This window comes from Hoplias malabaricus, chromosome 1 (assembly GCF_029633855.1).
Source record: "Hoplias malabaricus isolate fHopMal1 chromosome 1, fHopMal1.hap1, whole genome shotgun sequence".
Classification (NCBI taxonomy): Eukaryota; Metazoa; Chordata; class Actinopteri; order Characiformes; family Erythrinidae; genus Hoplias; species Hoplias malabaricus.
The window spans coordinates 1,421,624-1,440,158 of record NC_089800.1 but is presented as its reverse complement, the minus strand read 5'-3'; the positions used below and the strand labels follow the sequence as shown (position 1 = coordinate 1,440,158).

At 42.9% G+C, this 18,535-nt stretch overlaps 1 protein-coding gene across 3 annotated transcripts; it reads right to left on the bottom strand.

Annotated features, from left to right (window-relative positions):
- Nucleotides 1-535: 535 nt before the first annotated feature.
- On the bottom strand, nt 536-18,370 carry ptpn23a (protein tyrosine phosphatase, non-receptor type 23, a). Of its 3 annotated transcripts, none has more exons than XM_066642707.1 (24): nt 18,153-18,370; nt 16,870-16,944; nt 16,400-16,527; nt 15,948-16,024; nt 15,745-15,794; nt 15,227-15,358; nt 12,163-12,243; nt 11,836-11,967; nt 11,501-11,548; nt 10,956-11,071; nt 10,780-10,859; nt 10,577-10,691; nt 10,410-10,475; nt 10,184-10,329; nt 9,056-9,361; nt 8,507-8,661; nt 8,272-8,423; nt 8,013-8,192; nt 4,116-6,729; nt 3,849-4,033; nt 3,643-3,747; nt 3,410-3,548; nt 3,160-3,273; nt 536-2,454 (listed from the first exon to the last, which is right to left on the bottom strand). In XM_066642707.1, the coding sequence occupies exons 1-24, from the start codon at nt 18,234-18,236 to the stop codon at nt 1,882-1,884; spliced, it is 5,853 nt and encodes a 1,950-aa protein (XP_066498804.1). In that variant the 5' UTR covers nt 18,237-18,370; the 3' UTR covers nt 536-1,881. The 3 variants fall into 3 exon arrangements, with proteins under 3 accessions (XP_066498804.1, XP_066498812.1, XP_066498821.1); XM_066642715.1 differs by having other exon boundaries at nt 536-2,451; XM_066642724.1 differs by lacking the exons at nt 15,227-15,358; nt 15,745-15,794; nt 15,948-16,024; ... (1 more) ...; nt 16,870-16,944; nt 18,153-18,370 and adding an exon at nt 12,381-12,395.
- Nucleotides 18,371-18,535: the final 165 nt, after the last annotated feature.

The following is an 18,535-nucleotide window of genomic DNA, read 5'->3' as shown; positions in this document are numbered from 1 at the left end:
TCAGTGTCACTGCAGCGCTGAGAATGATCCACCACCACATCACACCTGCTCTGTGGGGGTCCTGAGCGCTGAGGAACAGGGGGAAAGGGGGGTAACAAAGTATGCAGAGCAACAGATGGACTACAGTTTGTAACTGTAGAACCACCAAGTTCTCTTGTTTGGTCAATGAGTGTCTGTCAGTGAGAGGGAACAGGGGAAGCCTCCCCTCTGATAATGCGTCTTGAAGTTGGGAAAAGAGCAGCTAATGCACAATGAATTCAAGTATCTAATATTAATTATATATTTAAATATGTATTACCCGCTGTATCTCTGGTTCTATACAGTGTTACGTTCACATCGATTAGTAGCTTGGTATATTAGTGTTTTTTTTGTGAGAAAACACTGTAGAAAACCATAAGGAATTAAATGATGATCGGGACGCTGCAGGATTACGCAACATCAACGTACACATTCTAATCTTAGTCCTCCTTTAAACTTCGTCACTTCTATCATTCTCAAACCTTAAAAGGCAACACCAGCCCATGATACTTGAAGGATTTTGATTTTAATGAAGATGTATTTACAGAAAGAATCAACTCGTTAAGATGAACTGGACTCTGGACTGATTCAGAAATGCTAAGTGTTATTAAGCAAAACAAGTACAAGTCGTACTTAGGTCTGCGCTTCCTGCGCCCTACCTTTCCTTGTTGCAGTAATGTCCAGCGCTCGCATGCTAACTGTTGCTCTCTGGTTTTACAGAGGTGTTCAGCCAAAGTTAGCATCCGCTCTGTGTTGCGACCTTACACCCTTCATTTGCAGACAGTCGTAGGTTGTTCACGGGTCACGAAGCCACGCTGCAAGCAGCAAATAAGCAGACGAGGGGGAGACGAGGCTGGTTTTTCATACACAGATTAAAGACCTCAATTCAAACGGCCATAAATTACACGTTGTTAAGAGTCTCACAACATTTTTAAAACTAAGATTAAATGTGACCAGTGTAATCTGCATCTGGGAAACGGACCAACACTCTGCTCAATTTCCCCTCGTCTCAAAAGTAAGTTAGTGTTCACTGTCTTTTTCCCATGTGTTTTTTTTTGTCAGACATACTTAGTGCAGATGGCCCAGTCGAAGAGGACCACAGGACAGTCTCCAGGTGAGGACGAGGACAGCATGCAGGGAGATTTACTGTGAAGAAAGTAGCCTGGAACAAGAAGGGCAGTGCTGGAAAAGTACAGACTAGGAACAGACACACACACAGTGATGTGGTCCTGAGGCACAGGTACTAGTTTGGGAAATTATTTTAGCGCAAACAGAATTGTTTTACAAGGGTTTTGGAGGGTTACAGCACAGGCTCCTGCATCAACAGCTGATTCAACCAACAAAGGATTGAGGAGGAACAAATACTCAACAGGTGGAGCTGCTTACGGCCAATTCCCCAGATCTGGAACAAGCCTAAACCCAGTACACTGCTAACGCCGTTCAGACGAAAGCTAAGCTTAATCCACCTCCAGGTAATTAGCCCTGAACGTACGACACTAAGCCATGAATTCAAAAACGAATGCTTGTCCCAAGGTACACACTACTGTGAATTTGTGTCACTTTCTGGTGTTTCCAAGTGTGTCCCCTTTCTCAAATGAGCTGAGATCACACTAAACACACCATTTCCCGAAGCCCACATTGAGTGAATCTGGATCCCACAGCTGTAGCCATTCTACTTCACCGTTTTAAAACTATTAACATTGCAAAGATTTTGGCAACACTCCTGTAGCACAGACTGTTGTTGACATTAATAAGTGACAATGTGGCCTTAAGCAAAACTCACAAACTCCGAGTGTGGACTTTGGGACAAGGCAGAGAGAGAGTGCCTGAAAGGACCAAGGTTGGGGAAGTGTTTGTCATGGATTAAGACTTGTTGAGTGTCCAGAGAGGGTCCAATGCGCTGAGAGGGTCGTCCCCCTGTGGAAGACCTTGCAGACCCTGCCCTTCCTGCGGCTGGAGGAAGCTTTGCTTGCTGATGCGCTGCTTCCCGCGGTAAGTGTTGTCAAGCGTGAAGGCTTCGGGTGTCAGAGAGGCCAGCAGGTCCAGAGACGATGAAGCCGGAGGAGCTGCTGCTCCAGGTGGAGGAAGGTGGAGGCTCGAGACCGGAGAGGTCTGTGGGGATCCTTCAAACCCGTTGCCGTGACGGACCGGCGGCGAAGGGGACTGTGCCTTGGTCGGAGAAGAGGAACAGGAGAGAGGAGGACTCAGTGAGGCAGGAGCAATGTCAGTGGAAGAAGGATCCTGGGCAGGATGTGCTGGCACTGCTGGAGACTCAGGTTCTGCAGCAGAAGGAGGAGGCATCAGGTTCTGACTGGGCTCCTGTTCAAACTCAACACTAGGGGGTCGGATACTGAGTTTAGCAATGGTCGCCTGGATGGAGCTGATGGGCATGTCGCCTCCCAGAACAATATCCTGAGCCTCTTGCCGTGGGTACTGCTGGAAGGACAAACCAGTAATATATTTAGTTCGGGTTCTAAAGTATCCCTATAAACAATATAGAGTTGCTTTTTCACTGTATGGTACCACCTCTACTGGACTCTACACTCTGTCTGTTTTTTTTCCACTCCCACAAAAATGTATCCGGTGTTGTCTCTAAGGGGAACAATGGGCTTTGGAAACCACAACAACGGCGGCGGTAACGTTAAGCGGTGTTTACTCATGGTGTATTGGCATGTTGTTGTTGTTGTTGTTAGGGACTGAACACAGCTCCGTCATCAGTTCAGACAGATCAGTAGAGTTTGTTCCTTCCTTGATGCAGCGTCCAGAACAGGGACTAAACTAAAAAAAAAAAAAAACCCAATTCCAGGACCAGGACCAAATTTACCTGTATGTCCAGTATGTACCACACAGTGGAAAACACCATAATATGTTGAGATACTCCAGGAGAAGAGCAAGGAATAACTGCATTAGATCAGTTAAACCAGTGTTTACCCATTCCAAATGAAAGAGCATATGGAAAGATTTATCTCCAGAACTGAGCCAGGCACATTTCAACAAAGCTTTTTAAGCATCGTTTCAAGGTACCTGCTCTGCTTTTTCAAACGTTTTCCTCATTTCCAAAACACCTGAACCTTAGCAAGCTCCTCCGTGAACAAGAACTGACAAAGTTCAGGGGTTGCTCAAGGATCTGAAGTGACCCACCTTCAATACTGCGTTGTTTGTAGTCTTTGGACTGGGTGAGGTGATGATTCCCCGGCGCTGAAGGACCTGCTCTGCGTGTTTCAGAACCGCCTCATAGCAGAATTTAAGGTGGAGCTGTATTATACAATAACAGAACCACAAGAGATGGATATTCATCAATGATTTCTCAGACTCTGGATTTCTTTAGACCAATACCAAGCTTAGTTTGTACCTGGAAAATATAATGCCTTGTGTTTAAGCATGCACATACCTTCTCTTGTAGCATATTCTTCCTCTGTTGCCTCATCTTTCTGACTAGCTGAGATAGGTCAGGTATACCATTGCCAGCTTCCAGTTCCTGCAGCGCAGCGTATAACAAGCAGAAGGCGCCTGTACGACCAACGCCAGAGCTGACCGAGAAAAAGACAAAGGGTAAATCATTTTGTCCCTGACACGTGATGATTATTGAGATTTAAAAAAAAACTGAGAGTGAGAATAGCACACCTGCAATGCACTACCACCGGCATGTGCAACGGACGCTGAAGAAGATAATGTCCGTGAACTTCTTGAATGAAGCGAATGAGGTTACTTTTACTTTCCGGCAGACCCCTGTTTGGAAGAAGTGTGAATCCTTGTGTTAAATTCTAACAAAGTAAAGGGTAATAAGAAAAGACAATTTTAAAATTTGCTTGCTCTGTTGGATTCCTCACAATTCAGGCCACGAAGTGTACTGCAGATGGATGACTGTCCTCTTCAGACTCTGGTCTCTATACTGGAGTCCGATCATGCGCTCCACATGGGTGGGTGTGTTCTTCTGTGTCGTCAAGGTGAGCGTAATTGGACCCTGAGCAACCTGCTGCCCTCTTTCAGATGGAAAATAGCGCAGGACTTTTTGCTGTGAGAAAATAAATATTTAAGGTGGCATTCAAAAGGAAGTGAGCTTGCATTAATGACACTTTGGAGTCTACAGATCTTACCTTTTCAAGTTCTTGCTCTGACACGAGCATCACAATCAGTGACACTTTCTGCTCGTAGACCATGAGCCAAAAATCAGCTGCAGTTCCGGTGAGTGGAGCCTGTGTGGCAATAAGACGAGGGCAGTATGGCGAAAGATCCTCAATAAAGCTGGCGTTGATGTAGTCATCTTTGCCTGAGCGCAGAACAACGCGATTGCGGTCGTAAGGCATGACGTCCTGGTGCCGGTTTTTCATGGTGTAGCAGCGTGCTATGGCAATGGAGAGTTGGCGAGAATCCTTCTCCTGCTGATCCTGCAACTCCTTCCACCGAGCGTCAAGTTCAGACAGACCTCCCTCTCCCGAGGGACGCTCTAGAGCCTGGACAGTAGATCGAAACCTTTCAAGCTCGGCACAAAGCTGAGAGACCCTCTCTGGGGCTTGGTAAGGGTCACCCTGAATGAGTTTCACTCCCTCAGCTTTCTTCCGATGCTGCTCATCCTGAGGGTCGGCCTTGGTGGGTAACAGGACGTTAGCCGTGTCCTTGCTCCCTCCATGCTGGCTTTCAGGACTTGAAGACAGAAGATCGTCTGTACTGGAGTTCTGGCGCTTAAAGAGGGAATCCGATGAGGGCAAGGGGCCAGAGGAGGGCAGGGGTGTTGTGGCAGTTTGTGGGATTGGTGCCACAGGGGTGAGAGCAGGAGAAGGTCTCTGAGGTACCATACCCAATGAGGAAGGGCCTGGCGATGGAGAAGGTGATGGTGCTGGAGAAGGTAGAATGTTAGTTGGCGGTGCTCCTGGTGCAACTGAAGATGGCGGGATCATACCCTGAGGAAGAGACTGGGGTCCAGGATGCTGCATGGGTCCAGAAGGAATGGTTCCACTATGTTGTCCATATGACGCTGGTGCCCCTGGTGGAAGCTGTGGAAGAAGAGCTTGGGGCTGCTGAGGAACGACAGACTGGTGAGTAACTATAGGGACTCCACCAGGATAACCCAGAGGTGTGGAGTGTGGAGGAAGGGGTTGCTGGGGCAAGCAGACAGAGTGCTGAGGCACCGGAGGATGAGGTCCAGGAGGTGCTTGGGGATGGAGATGGTGTGGGGGAGGGAGAGTCTTGGTGTGTACTGGCAGCTGTGGTGACAGAGAGGCAGGCTGGACAGGGACAGGAACTGGAACTCTTGGAGTGTTTGCCGGAAATCCTGGCTGGTAACTAGGGTGCATCTGAGGATGAGAGGGATGTGGTAATGTTTGGGAAACTGCAGGTATTGACGGATGAGTGGAATGTGGTAACGGCTGGGAAACAGGCGGCACTGGTTGGTGAGAGGGATGCGGTAACTGCTGGGAAACAGTGGGAAGTGCCGGATGAGCAGGGTGTGGCAATGGCTGTGAAACAGCAGGCATTTGTGGATGAGAAGGGTGCAGTACAGGAAGGCGAGATGGAGGAGACATTTGCGAGGATGGTGGCAGGATCTGTGGCTCAGAGGGAGGCATGTGCATGTGGGCTGCATGGGGTACCTGCTGCGAGGAAAGGGGCACCTGTGCTGGAATAGGATGTGCTTGCTGATTGCCAGGGGGCATGTAGGGTTGGGAAGGAGGGATTTGTGTTTTCACATGCGCTAAATGCGGCATTGGCTGGGAGGATGGGGGCATTTGTGGGTGCACGTTAGGATGGGGCAGCTGGGTCTGAGCAATGGTATTAACATGGGCATTAACAGGCTGGGTTCCTTGGACAAAGGAAGCAGCTGGGTACGCCTGCTGAGGCTGAGGCTGTTGCAGAGGAGTTGGTATACTGAATGGATGCTGCTGATGGTTTGTTGGTCTGGCCGGAGGGATGGAATGCGAATACTGTGTCTGAGGCCCTGGAATCTGTTGTTGCTGTGGTGGCACAGGTTGGTAATATGGCTGTGGCTGGCTCTGACCACGGACTTGGGAAAACGGTTGAGCCTGTGACTGTGCGGTTTGATTTATAGGAACGCCAGGCTGCTGCAAATAGTGAGGCTGAGGTGCAACTGGATGGGAAGGTGTATACACAGCAGAAGTGGGTGCAGGCATAGCTGGCTGCCCTGGTGCTGGAGTGTAGCTGGGAATGGGAGTCTGCACACTGTCCACAGTTGTGGTAGATGGCCGAACGGGTGCAGGTGCCCCAGGTACAGTAGTCTGGATCTGCAAGGATGGAGGACAGTACCCAGGCACTGAAGGTTGCTGCTGGGAGACCTGGGGGTTAGGAATCTGTGGAACCTGCTGCTGCTGCTGTGGCATTGGTCCTGGCGGCAGACTGTGGTTGAACCCTTGAGTTGGGGGAAGTGTGTAACGGGAGATTCGTGCAAGAAGTTCAGGAGGGGGTAAGTTGGGAGGAAATCGAGGTTGTCCATAAGTTTGCCGTGGCCAGTGTAGTGTGGAGCTCGGTGTGGCCCCTGGATGGAAAGCCTCAGGCATCATGGTAAGACCAGCTGGTGGAAGAGCAAGCTCAGGAGGCAAGCTACGAAGCTCTTCTGGCAAGTCTCCGCCTAAGGCTAATATGGCAGCGTTGAGTTTGGCTATTTCAGGGTCCTCCAGGTTGGAAGGGTCCATATCTGGAAGTTTCTTCGGAGCAGGCTTTGGGGCCGTGGGCCTTTGAGGAGCCTTTTTATGAAGTTCTCTGTTGTAAGATATTAATAAAGAGACATTACATTAAACATTGCTAGCAACTGTCCTTTGCCCTCCATGGACAATACTTGGTGCAATACAATGCACAAAAATTCTACAGGATTTGAGCGATGTAACTATATCCTTTTAATTTTCTTGTCTTATTATGTATAATTTGTCCTATTTTCTACGTGTTTTTCATATATCCAATGCATTTAATCTGAGTCACTCAATTAATTTAAGGCCTACCTTATCTTTTCTCAGTGGTTCCCAAAGTGGGTAGCACACCCCGGCACAGCACGCCAAAGTATGACATGCACAATACACGTCTAATTTCTGTGTGAATGTGATTTCTCGCTTTGTTTTGTTTTGTTCAGTGAAAAGTTGCAGATTTTTATGAATTAAAATGTTTCAAATAAATTCCAGTGTGTCTAGAAGCAAAAGACGTGTGTGTCTCAGCATGGGCAGCTCAAAAATATTCTCAACTACAAAACTGGGGGCACTGCAGAAACTGCAGAAACCACTGTCTTAAATGAAAACTATGTAGTATTTCTACCTTAAAATTACAAATTAAAATTTCTAAATGATTGTGATGTTCCACAGAGCTGTAACAGGGAGAATACGCCGGGTCCTCTGCTGGTTACTGGACAAAGCTACTTATGGACATTATATGGTGGAGAGAGCAAGGAGGAGAGAGAGAGAATGAGCGGCCGTACAAGAGTTAATACTAGACTGAATTTACACAGTACATTGAGCTGGAACAGACCTGAGGACACAAGGTGGAGCAGTAAGTAACTTGCATTGTAACTTCCTTCACATGCTGGGGCGCTAGTGATAGTTTTGTTGACGAAAGTGTTATAATCAGTTTGTGAGAGTCACTGAGCAGTGAGCCTGAGTTTGCAGCTGCTAACTTTAGCCGGATTAGCTCATTTTTAGCATAGGACATCGATTCTGGTAATAAATGTTTTTTTGTCGGTTGCTGTGCTAATAACGGCTAGAGAACCACCAAACCGTTGTAATAACACAGTCCAGTGTGTATTATGAGCGATATATACATTTTATCATGTAGTCAACATTATTGTATTTGATTACACACGTTCCCCCGGCTCAACATCAGCTGAAGCCCTGAGAGCCAATCACGACCAATGTAAATATCACTGGGTGTGTGTGTGTGTGAGAGAGTGTGAATGAGAGAGAGTGTGTGTTGTGTGTGTGTAAGACTTGATCTCACAACAGTACTGTAAATTAGACTCACTGCAGCAAAGAGTTTTAGCTTTAGATTAAATAGATTCTTACTTGTCTAATACGGTCTGTCTCTCCTCTTCTCTGGCCTTACAGACTGCTTTAACTCTCTCCAAGAGACGAGAAGCCTTGCCTTCCAAGTCTTCATAAAACTCTTTTCCTTCCTGAGACTTTTTCATCAAGTCTTCATAGGCCTCGTACGAGGCCACGAGCATCTGGACCGTGCTGTTCCATCTGGAAAAAGCCAGAAATAAGAGTCAAATGATATAAAAATGAGAGAGTACACGATATTATCTTCAAACCTAAGTCTTACTTGTGTTCTGTCTCCACCAGGCCCCGGCGCACTGTGGCATACTGTACGTTTGCCTCGGTCAGAGCCTTCAGGATGTTTTCCTGTGCAGCTAAATTCTGATCAATGTACACCTTCACTTGTTCGTACTTCTTCAGCTGTTCCTCAAATAACCTCTGTGAAGGAAGAAGCAATGATTAATATTAAACAAATAACCACATTTTAACACCTGCCAAAAAAACATCTGCAATTTTAGTACCTTCATATCCGTCCTCTCGGTGGTAACCAGAACAGAAGTGATGTCGTCCTGCTGGATGAGGTCCCTCAGCTGCTTCTCCAGGGAGCTGCGCTGGTCCTTCATCTCCTGAACTTTACCCAGAATCCTTTTCATGCACTGGAGTCCTGCAACTTCATCTGGAAATGTTGAGATTCATACTTGTTCTGACTGAAATACATATATGTTTCCACCCATCGTTTACTACACACTGCACTCTGTGAACTGATAATAAAACTTCACTGGAGTTAAACACACTTGGAGGAGAACACTAAATGCAACGTTAAGTTAGTTAACAGATTCCCACATCTCGTAAGAAGGCAGGTGTCAATGCCAGAATTAACCCCATCAATGCTTGGTTGGTTATTCTTATAGATGTTACGACATTTTATACGATAGCTAGTAAATACACTTATTATAATTTAGTAGTACTGTAGTAGCGATCTAAATAGACTAATGGGTAATACTACAACCACTTTTCCCTGCTATCTTTTATTTATTGTCATTTTTTGGGTAGAACTACAAACCCCCCACCTTCAGTGAGTTGCGGCCTGGGCAGAGCCTCTCTTAGAGTGTCCAGAGGTCCTCCCAGGAGTCTCAGATTGCTTATGTGCAGATTCATGGCTCTGTGAAGCTCAGTGTTGGTGAAGCTGGCTTTCTCGTGAGCCTCCATATATTTCTCCAGGTCTCTGCGAAGCTCGGCGAGAGCAGAAGGCTGAGCTGGAACAGCCTGCTTTCCCACCGCCTCCTCCATCCTCTTATCTTCGGCCTCGTCCTCGTCCAGGACTGAGCGGATCTCTTTCAGAGAGGCTTCCACATCCGTAAACACACCAGAGAGAACTGAGGAGAGAGCGTAGAGAAATAAATAAATACTGAATTGACATGATGCCACAACCAAAGCACAGTGACCTTTATTTAATGTTAACTGTGTGGTTGCTTCACACTTCACACAAAGATGGGGCTTGGGGTTATAATTGCTAATCTGTGAGAGGACTGCAAGTACCTAACGCTAAATCTGTTTTTTAACACTAATTTTGCTTTAATAAATTAATGAATAAATGTTTATTCGTTTCTCCTTTAGGAATATGAACTTATACGGTATATTAATTAAAGAGAGATATTGTTTTTGACCTAAATATACATACACTCATTGGCAATAAAATAGATGCACCCAGAAGGAAGTGTTGGATAGCAATCTTATTCAGAAAGAAGCACACATTGTCAACTGGGGACAGGTCTGTAACATCCGGCTGTAATAAAACACTATGGTACCAGGCCTTCTGGATGTTTAACACATGACAACAAACCTTTCATCTTGGCTCACACCTGACAACTCAGCGCCAAGTGCGCTATGGTAACATCCACATCACATATAGAGCATGCAATACCTCAATAAGACCATCCCACATCCCAGAGCCTTACGATAAAACCCCTCTACAACTCTCTCAACTGTTCAAACTGCTTTTGAACTCGTCTCAGAGGCAAACTTAGCCTCATTTAGATTCAGAGATAAGGCCCAGCCCTGCTCATGTCACACACAGTCGAGTGTGAAACCTGAATCACTCGCACTTCTCACGCCGTCAAACCTCCATGCGGTTGATTCCTTCTGGGTGCAACTATTTTTTGACGGTGAGTGAATAAGACACGTCCATTAGCATTCACCCTGCATAGACTGTATTAGACTCTTGACGGTGTCCGGCCTCACGCTGAGAGCCGCACACTTCTCCATCAGCACTGAGGGAATGTTGTTGTACATCTCCATGTTGTCCACGGAGTTTGGGTCCAGATTTAAAGAGTCCATGAACTGTCTAAGGGAACAAAACAGGTGAGATTATGATTAGTCGTATGATTACAGACCCAAAGCAACTCTTGGATGTTTGGTACTCACTCCAACGTCTCATTCTTGCTCTCTATTTTTGCCATGACGTCCCTCAGCAGCTTGGCCTTTTCCTCACTGCAGACGTAAAGGACTTATTTTAGGGGTGAAACGTCTGACAGGAATAACAGTCTCCACAAATATTTCATGTGTCAGAGTTTAATAATAACAACGGGGACCTGTAGAGAGATGAGGCCTCGTGAGCAGCCATAGGCACCAGTTTAGAGAAAATGTCCGGTCCAGTCACGCTGGGGTCAGTTGGGTTTACAGGTAAAGCTTTGACCAGCGGAGCACCTTCATCAAAATACAAGAGGAACATTAGTGCACCACAAACAAAACCACCAAAAGGTCTGAGTTTTGTCTAAAAATGAACTTAAACTACCTTTGACCGAGGGCAGTGTCTCTAGAGATGGTACAGTCTCGTGGTAAATGAAGTCATTGTCTTTCTTAGCAGAGTTAAATCTGAAAAAGAAAAAAAGCAGCCCACGTTTTTCTAAATAGCGTTTGTGAAGAGTTTGACAGCATAAAGAGAGACTAGGTTATGAAGATTGTACATACTTTCCTCCAATAACATCCATAGTGAAACGCAGAGCTTCTTGTACACTGTCGGGCTGACCCTTAGCCAACTTTATAGCTTCATTCAGTTTGTCTATTGAGCTCTGAAGATAGGCCAGCTGTGCCAAGACAGAATTAGAAAAGGTTTACAATAAAAGTGAGCAGGAGATGACTTTAACAAAGAATTAAGCCTCAGGCACTTAATATTTAAAAGGTAAAGGATTGAAGTGCTGTTCTTTACCTTTCTCAATGTCAAACTAGCACTTATTAACCACATACCATTTCCAGTGGTTGGTTCCCCTGAGCTAGATTAACCCTAAATTTGAAAAGGATTTTCAATGGAAGACTTCCATCAGGTTCAGAAAACAGAACAGAGCTGCTTCCCCAGACTCAGATTAGATTAGGACAAGAACTACACGGAAAACTAGTCCTAGGTTTTAAATGTCGAGATAGAATTCTGGATACAAAACATGTTGAAGCTAGGTGTAAATAGGCCCAATTTCTTAAGGGAAAGAATAAAAAGTCAGGGACTCGAGGAAGGCATTTACCCTCTCTCCGTACTTCTGCTGTTCCTCGGCTTGTTTCCCCATGTGCAGCTGTGGAGAGAGACAGGACGCACCATCACAAACAAAGCTGTTTCTTCTCAGTGAAGAAGTTATAGTCATACAATGTGAAATACATCGGAAAGAAATATGTTCTCTCTTTAGTTCTGAAGTCTTGTATATTTTCTTCTAAATGATCAAAGAGAAGGGAAATCCCAGATGTATTTTACACTTCTAAAAATCTACACTTGATTTATATTTCTCAGTTTTATTTTTTAAATTCAGTTTTCTCTACATTTAACACGACCCACAGTCTCTAATCACTCCAGAAAGAAACTCACATGAGCAATAGCAGCAAAATAGTAAATCTTCATCTGCACAAGTTTCTTCCAGTCTTTCTGGATCTTTCCGAGCATTGAGGCAGTGTCTGAGTTCTCCAGGGCTCGACACGCTTCTTTATAATAATCCACAACCTGCGGAACACAGAGGACACACATCTGAGCTTATTTAGTTATTATACACACAGTAAACATAACGGATAAACAAAAACTAACAATTAAAAGTCGACATTACAATGATAGAATTTAACCAATCAATATCAATAAAGATCTAATAACACAACAATTCAGAGACTGGAAATCCAGATTTATAATTCTGGATCAGTTCACCTGAGCGCTTATCCTCGCAACAAGGAAACTCTTTCTGTTGTCCAGCATTGATTTCTCCAGCAGACACTCCTGAGCCTGGCCCTAAAAACACAGAGATTAAGGATCTGTGCCAACGTTGGATTTATGATGAGATTAAGAATTTATAAAAACATTAGATTATTGTTGATATTAAGAATCTGTGCCAACGTTGGATAAATGTTGAGATTAAGGATCTGTACCAGCATTAGATTAATGTTGAGATTAAGAATCTGTACCAGCATTAGATTATTGTTGAGATTAAGAATCTGTACCAGCATTAGATTAATGTTGAGATTAAGGATCTGTACCAGCATTAGATTAATGTTAAGATTAAGGATCTGTACCAGCATTAGATTAATGTTGAGATTAAGGATCTGTACCAGCATTAGATTAATGTTAAGATTAAGGATCTGTACCAGCATTAGATTAATGTTAAGATTAAGGATCTGTGCCAACGTTGGATTAATGTTGAGATTAAGGATCTGTACCAACATTGGATTAATGTTGAGATTAAGGATCTGTGCCAAGGTTGGATTAATATTAAGATTAAAAATCTGTACCAACATTGGATTTATGCTGAGATTAAGGATCTGTACCAACGTTGGATTTATGCTGAGATTAAGAATCTGTAGCAGAATTAGATTTATGTTGAGATTAAAGATCTGTACCAAGGTTGGATTAATGTTGAGATTAAAGATCTGTACCAGCATTAGATTAATGTTGAGATTAAGGATCTTTGCCAACGTTGGATAAATGTTGAGATTAAGGATCTGTATCAAGGTTGGATTAATGTTGAGATTAAAGATCTGTACCAAGGTTGGATTAATGTTGAGATTAAAAATCTGTACCAGCATTAGATTAATGTTGAGATTAAGGATCTTTGCCAACGTTGGATAAATGTTGAGATTAAGGATCTGTATCAAGGTTGGATTAATGTTGAGATTAATGATCTGTACCAACGTTGGATTTATGCTGAGATTAAGAATCTGTACCAGAATTAGATTTATGTTGAGATTAAAGATCTGTACCAAGGTTGGATTAATGTTGAGATTAAAAATCTGTACCAGCATTAGATTAATGTTGAGATTAAGGATCTTTGCCAACGTTGGATAAATGTTGAGATTAAGGATCTGTACCAAGGTTGGATTAATGTTAAGATTAAGGATCTGTGCCTACGTTAGATTAATGTTGAGATTAAGGATCTGTACCAAGGTTGGATTAATGTTAAGATTAAGGATCTGTACCAAGGTTGGATTAATGTTGAGATTAAGGATCTGTGCCAAGGTTGGATTAATGTTGAGATTAAGGATCTGTGCCAACATTGGATTAATGTTGAGATTAAGGATCTGTGCCAACATTGGATTAAAAATCTGTACCAGCATTGAATTAATGTTAAGATTAAGAATCTGTACCAGCATTGAATTAATGTTAAGATTAAGAATCTGTACCAGCATTGGATTAATGTTGAGATTATAGGATCTGTACCAGCATTGGATTAATGTTCAGATTAAGAATCTGTACCAGCATTAGATTAATGTTGGGATTAAGAATCTGTACCAGCATTAGATTAATGTTGAGATTAAGAATCTGTACCAGCATTGGATTAATGTTGAGATTATAGGATCTGTACCAGCATTAGATTAATGTTCAGATTAAGAATCTGTACCAGCATTAGATTAATGTTGGGATTAAGAATCTGTACCAGCATTAGATTAATGTTGAGATTAAGAATCTGTACCAGCATTAGATTAATGTTGAGATTAAGGATCTGTACCAGCATTAGATAAATGTTGAGATTAAGGATCTGTACCAGCATTAGATTAATGTTGAGATTAAGAATCTGTACCAGCATTAGATTAATGTTGAGATTAAGGATCTGTACCAGCATTGGATTAATGTTGAGATTAAGAATCTGTACCAGCATTAGATTAATGTTGAGATTAAGAATCTGTACCAGCATTAGATTAATGTTGAGATTAAGGATCTGTACCAGCATTAGATTAATGTTGAGATTTAAGATCTGTACCAGCATTAGATTAATGTTGAGATTAAGAATCTGTACCAGCATTGGATTAATGTTGAGATTAAGAATCTGTACCAGCATTAGATTAATGTTGAGATTAAGGATCTGTACCAGCATTAGATTAATGTTGAGATTAAGGATCTGTACCAGCATTAGATTAATGTTGAGATTAATGTTGAGATTAAAGATCTGTACCAGCATTAGATTAATGTTGAGATTAATGTTGAGATTAAAGATCTGCACCAGCATTAGATTAATGTTGAGATTAAGGATCTGTACCAGCATTAGATTAATGTTGAGATTAATGTTGAGATTAAAGATCTGCACCAGCATTAGATTAATGTTGAGATTAAAGATCTGTACCAGCATTAGATTAATGTTGAGATTAAAGATCTGTACCAGCATTAGATTAATGTTGAGATTAATGTTGAGATTAAAGATCTGCACCAGCATTAGATTAATGTTGAGATTAATGTTGAGATTAAAGATCTGTACCAGCATTAGATTAATGTTGAGATTAATGTTGAGATTAAAGATCTGTACCAGCATTAGATTAATGTTGAGATTAAGGATCTGTACCAGCATTAGATTAATGTTGAGATTAATGTTGAGATTAAAGATCTGTACCAGCATTAGATTAATGTTGAGATTAATGTTGAGATTAAAGATCTGCACCAGCATTAGATTAATGTTGAGATTAAGGATCTGTACCAGCATTAGATTAATGTTGAGATTAATGTTGAGATTAAAGATCTGCACCAGCATTAGATTAATGTTGAGATTAAAGATCTGTACCAGCATTAGATTAATGTTGAGATTAATGTTGAGATTAAAGATCTGTACCAGCATTAGATTAATGTTGAGATTAATGTTGAGATTAAGGATCTGTACCAGCATTAGATTAATGTTGAGATTAATGTTGAGATTAAAGATCTGCACCAGCATTAGATTAATGTTGAGATTAAGGATCTGTACCAGCATTAGATTAATGTTGAGATTAATGTTGAGATTAAAGATCTGTACCAGCATTAGATTAATGTTGAGATTAAGGATCTGGTGACTCATGTCAACGCTGAAGTTGTGGCTGAAGTTGTCACGAAGATATGAGAAGGCTCCGGCAGAGCACTGGAAATGTGTACATGACACTTTCATCCCCTGCAGAGAGAGAAAGGAGGGAGAGAAAGAGAGAGAAAAGACAGAAAGAAGAAATTCAAGAAGTAACCATAAAACCAGCTGAACTTCAGTTTAACATCTTTTCTGAACTGAAAATGTGGATGAACTCACACCGCTGATACCTGCATAAACACTATCAGACAGATCATAAAACCTTCCAGTTTATCAACAAATTATCAGTATCAGATACTGATACAGCTTGTGAACGGCCTGTAAGTGAGTCAGACCAATCAGAAGCAACCTAACGGCTATAAGCAGTGACATCAGGACCACACCCCCACCCAAGCCTAATCTGAGTTTAAAGAAAACAGAATTTAACTCTCAGCTGCCACACTGGCCAGAGTTCAGCCCTGATCTGCAACACTTACCTCCTCAGACACTCTGTTATCCATGGCCCCCAGCATCGAATGAAGTGCTCCTGAGGAAGAACAACACAGAACAGGAATCAGGAAAAGACTTATCCTCTCTCCAATAAAACTCTCCTGCAGGAAAACTGCAGCAATCCCTCATCCTGATGATGATGCAAATCAGCAAATCAACACAAAGCTGTCTGTGTTCAGCTCTTACTCACCGAGGTTATAGAGGATACACGCCTGCTCGTAGCTAATGTCATCATGAGTGACAGTCTTCCCAGAAAATATTTCTGTCCTGTCCACACAAACACAGAGGAATGTGATCTGATTATACTACGTTTGCTGATCTAAATGAGTGTGTCACGTCAGTAGGAAAGCATCAAGTTGGGCCTGGAGTCAAATGCCTTGTGGGTAATGTAGTCTTTAACATGTACACTCATTTATATTACCCATGTTTATCTGTGGAAATACAGAAGGAAAACAAAACACAACCTGTGCAGAACATCAATGTGATAAACTCAGAAAAGAAACAGAAACTATATTTTAGGCAATATTTAATTGATTTGAAATGGGAATTCAAATATATTCATTTAGAAACACATCTCAACACCAGCCTCTATTTTCCATATCAATGCATCCCTATTAAAATATACAAGTCATGAATCCTGACCAGGATATAGGCACAGCAGCTTCCTGTCCGGTACCCAATGGTACACGGCTCTGAAGGTAATGCAGCTGTCCGAAGTATTTACGCAGCGTGCTGCAGCCCTCAAAGTCCCTCGTCACATTCACAGCGCTCTGAGAAGGAGAACACAGGTCAGAACTCAAAGCTGGGATATGGTTTATAGGTGGAATTCTGCCCTCGTTAATGTGATGGAGCCAATATTCTGCCCTAATTAACTCCATATTTACACACATCTTATATTGCATCTTTCACTCCATCATTTCTGAGTGATATAGTGTGATTCTGGACAAATTATCCACATCATTTCCCCAAATTCCTACAGGTCCCCTGCCCTGAAAAGACCAGCACATAATTTACAGTGCAATTCCTAAAGCAATCAGTGTCTAAACACTGTTCATGCGGTTTTATGACTGTTCAGACTTGTGTAACATTTATGACGTCATTCAAACGCTCACCTGTCGCAGCTGCTCCAGTTTCTTCAGCTGCTCATTGTAATTGTCTGGATCCTCCCCGTAGTTTTTCAGGATGAACTGTACAAGGAAAAGGAAGAAGGTACGGCGAGGTGACAGTCAGATATCAAGCCCAAACTTCAGCAAAGCTCCATATACATCTCTGTGTTGAGACACACGCATCATGTTCCCATGTGTGTTAGCTAAAAGGTTTCGGTGTTGCGTTAACGGGTGCAGTAAGACTTTATAAAAACAAGCGACAAAGAGGAAGTGTAGCACTCCGTACAGCTTTAGCTTTTAACCTTATCATTGTGTTTCTCCACTGAGCTGTAATAGGCGAATAGAGCCTCTGTCTTTGCTACTCCGGGCTCAGCACTGCAGAAACTGCACTTCAAGGAGTGTTGGAAGCCACCCCCTTGCTCCCTTCTGATTTCAGGACAGTGCTGAAAATGTGAATTACACACTGTAGGAGGAGCCCAGGAGCAAAAATACCAGCTCTTACCTAGTGTTGCTTTAAGTTTAGGTATCAGGGATATTAGAGTGGGCGTGGCTCTATAGGTGGACACACCCACCTTCGAATGACAACGCTTTATTTCTTTAGCCCTTTCGCGTATCACAAGTAAAAGTGTGTCCTGCTGAAGAACTTGAATTGAATCTGTTTTGAATTACAGCGCTCTACAATCATGACTTTTCAACACATAGACTCAACTGAATTAAACGTATCATCAGAGTTTAAAAATCGTATTATAACATCATCATATGTATCGTTACACCCCTAAAGAAAACATCGACCCTTGGTGGGGTGATACCTGCTCTTTAAGTAACACTACTGCTAATAATCTTGCTAGTTCTACTCAGTTGCGGGTTTTATATGGCTTTAATTTCCCATACTAGTTACTTACGGGGGTAAAACATTTAAAATAAACCCGTCGCTTGACTTCACAAAAAAACACAAATATAATCGCATTATCTAACAAGCTTGAAGTTAGCCTCTCCCACGAATTTTCCGTTCCACCTTAAATGCTGCAGCAGCTCTAAGAAGGCGCACGGGGCGTCAGTCCGCGAGTTATTTACCGTTTAAGGTGGAACGGAAAATTCGGATAGAAGCTAACTTCAGCTCTCTTTTTGCGAGCGTTAGGAAAGCTGTTTAGTTTTAGAGTTAGAACGGACTTGAACATTAATAATAAAGCTGTCAGTTAAAGCAGGAAACCCATAGACAACGTGGGTGTACTCAGCGGAGTGCTGATGTTTTTCTCCGAGGGTTTGGAGCCTCTTTCTCGGCAGCTGACCTGTTTCACCGCCGCGCTAAACTCGAACTCTCCAGCCTCCTTAAGATCCAGCCAAATCATCGGCATTCGCGGCACTGCCTCCATTTGGCCGATATGTCCCGGCTGAAGGGATGAATACCGTTCACACACAATAAAATGAAGTTTTAATCGGAAATTCTGTGTTTTGTTCTAATCTAAACCACTGTGTCATGTCCATAGGAAACCACCGATGTTTCGATCGTGACGTCGGACGTGGAGTCAAAAGTGCATCATGGGAAATGTAGTCATTAGGCCGCTCAGGGCTGTAGGCTGAATCAATAAATTTGACATAATGTTCCTGTCTTTCGCCCAATGATTCCGGGTAGGCTCCGGACCCAAAGCGACCCTGAACTGGATAAAGGTTA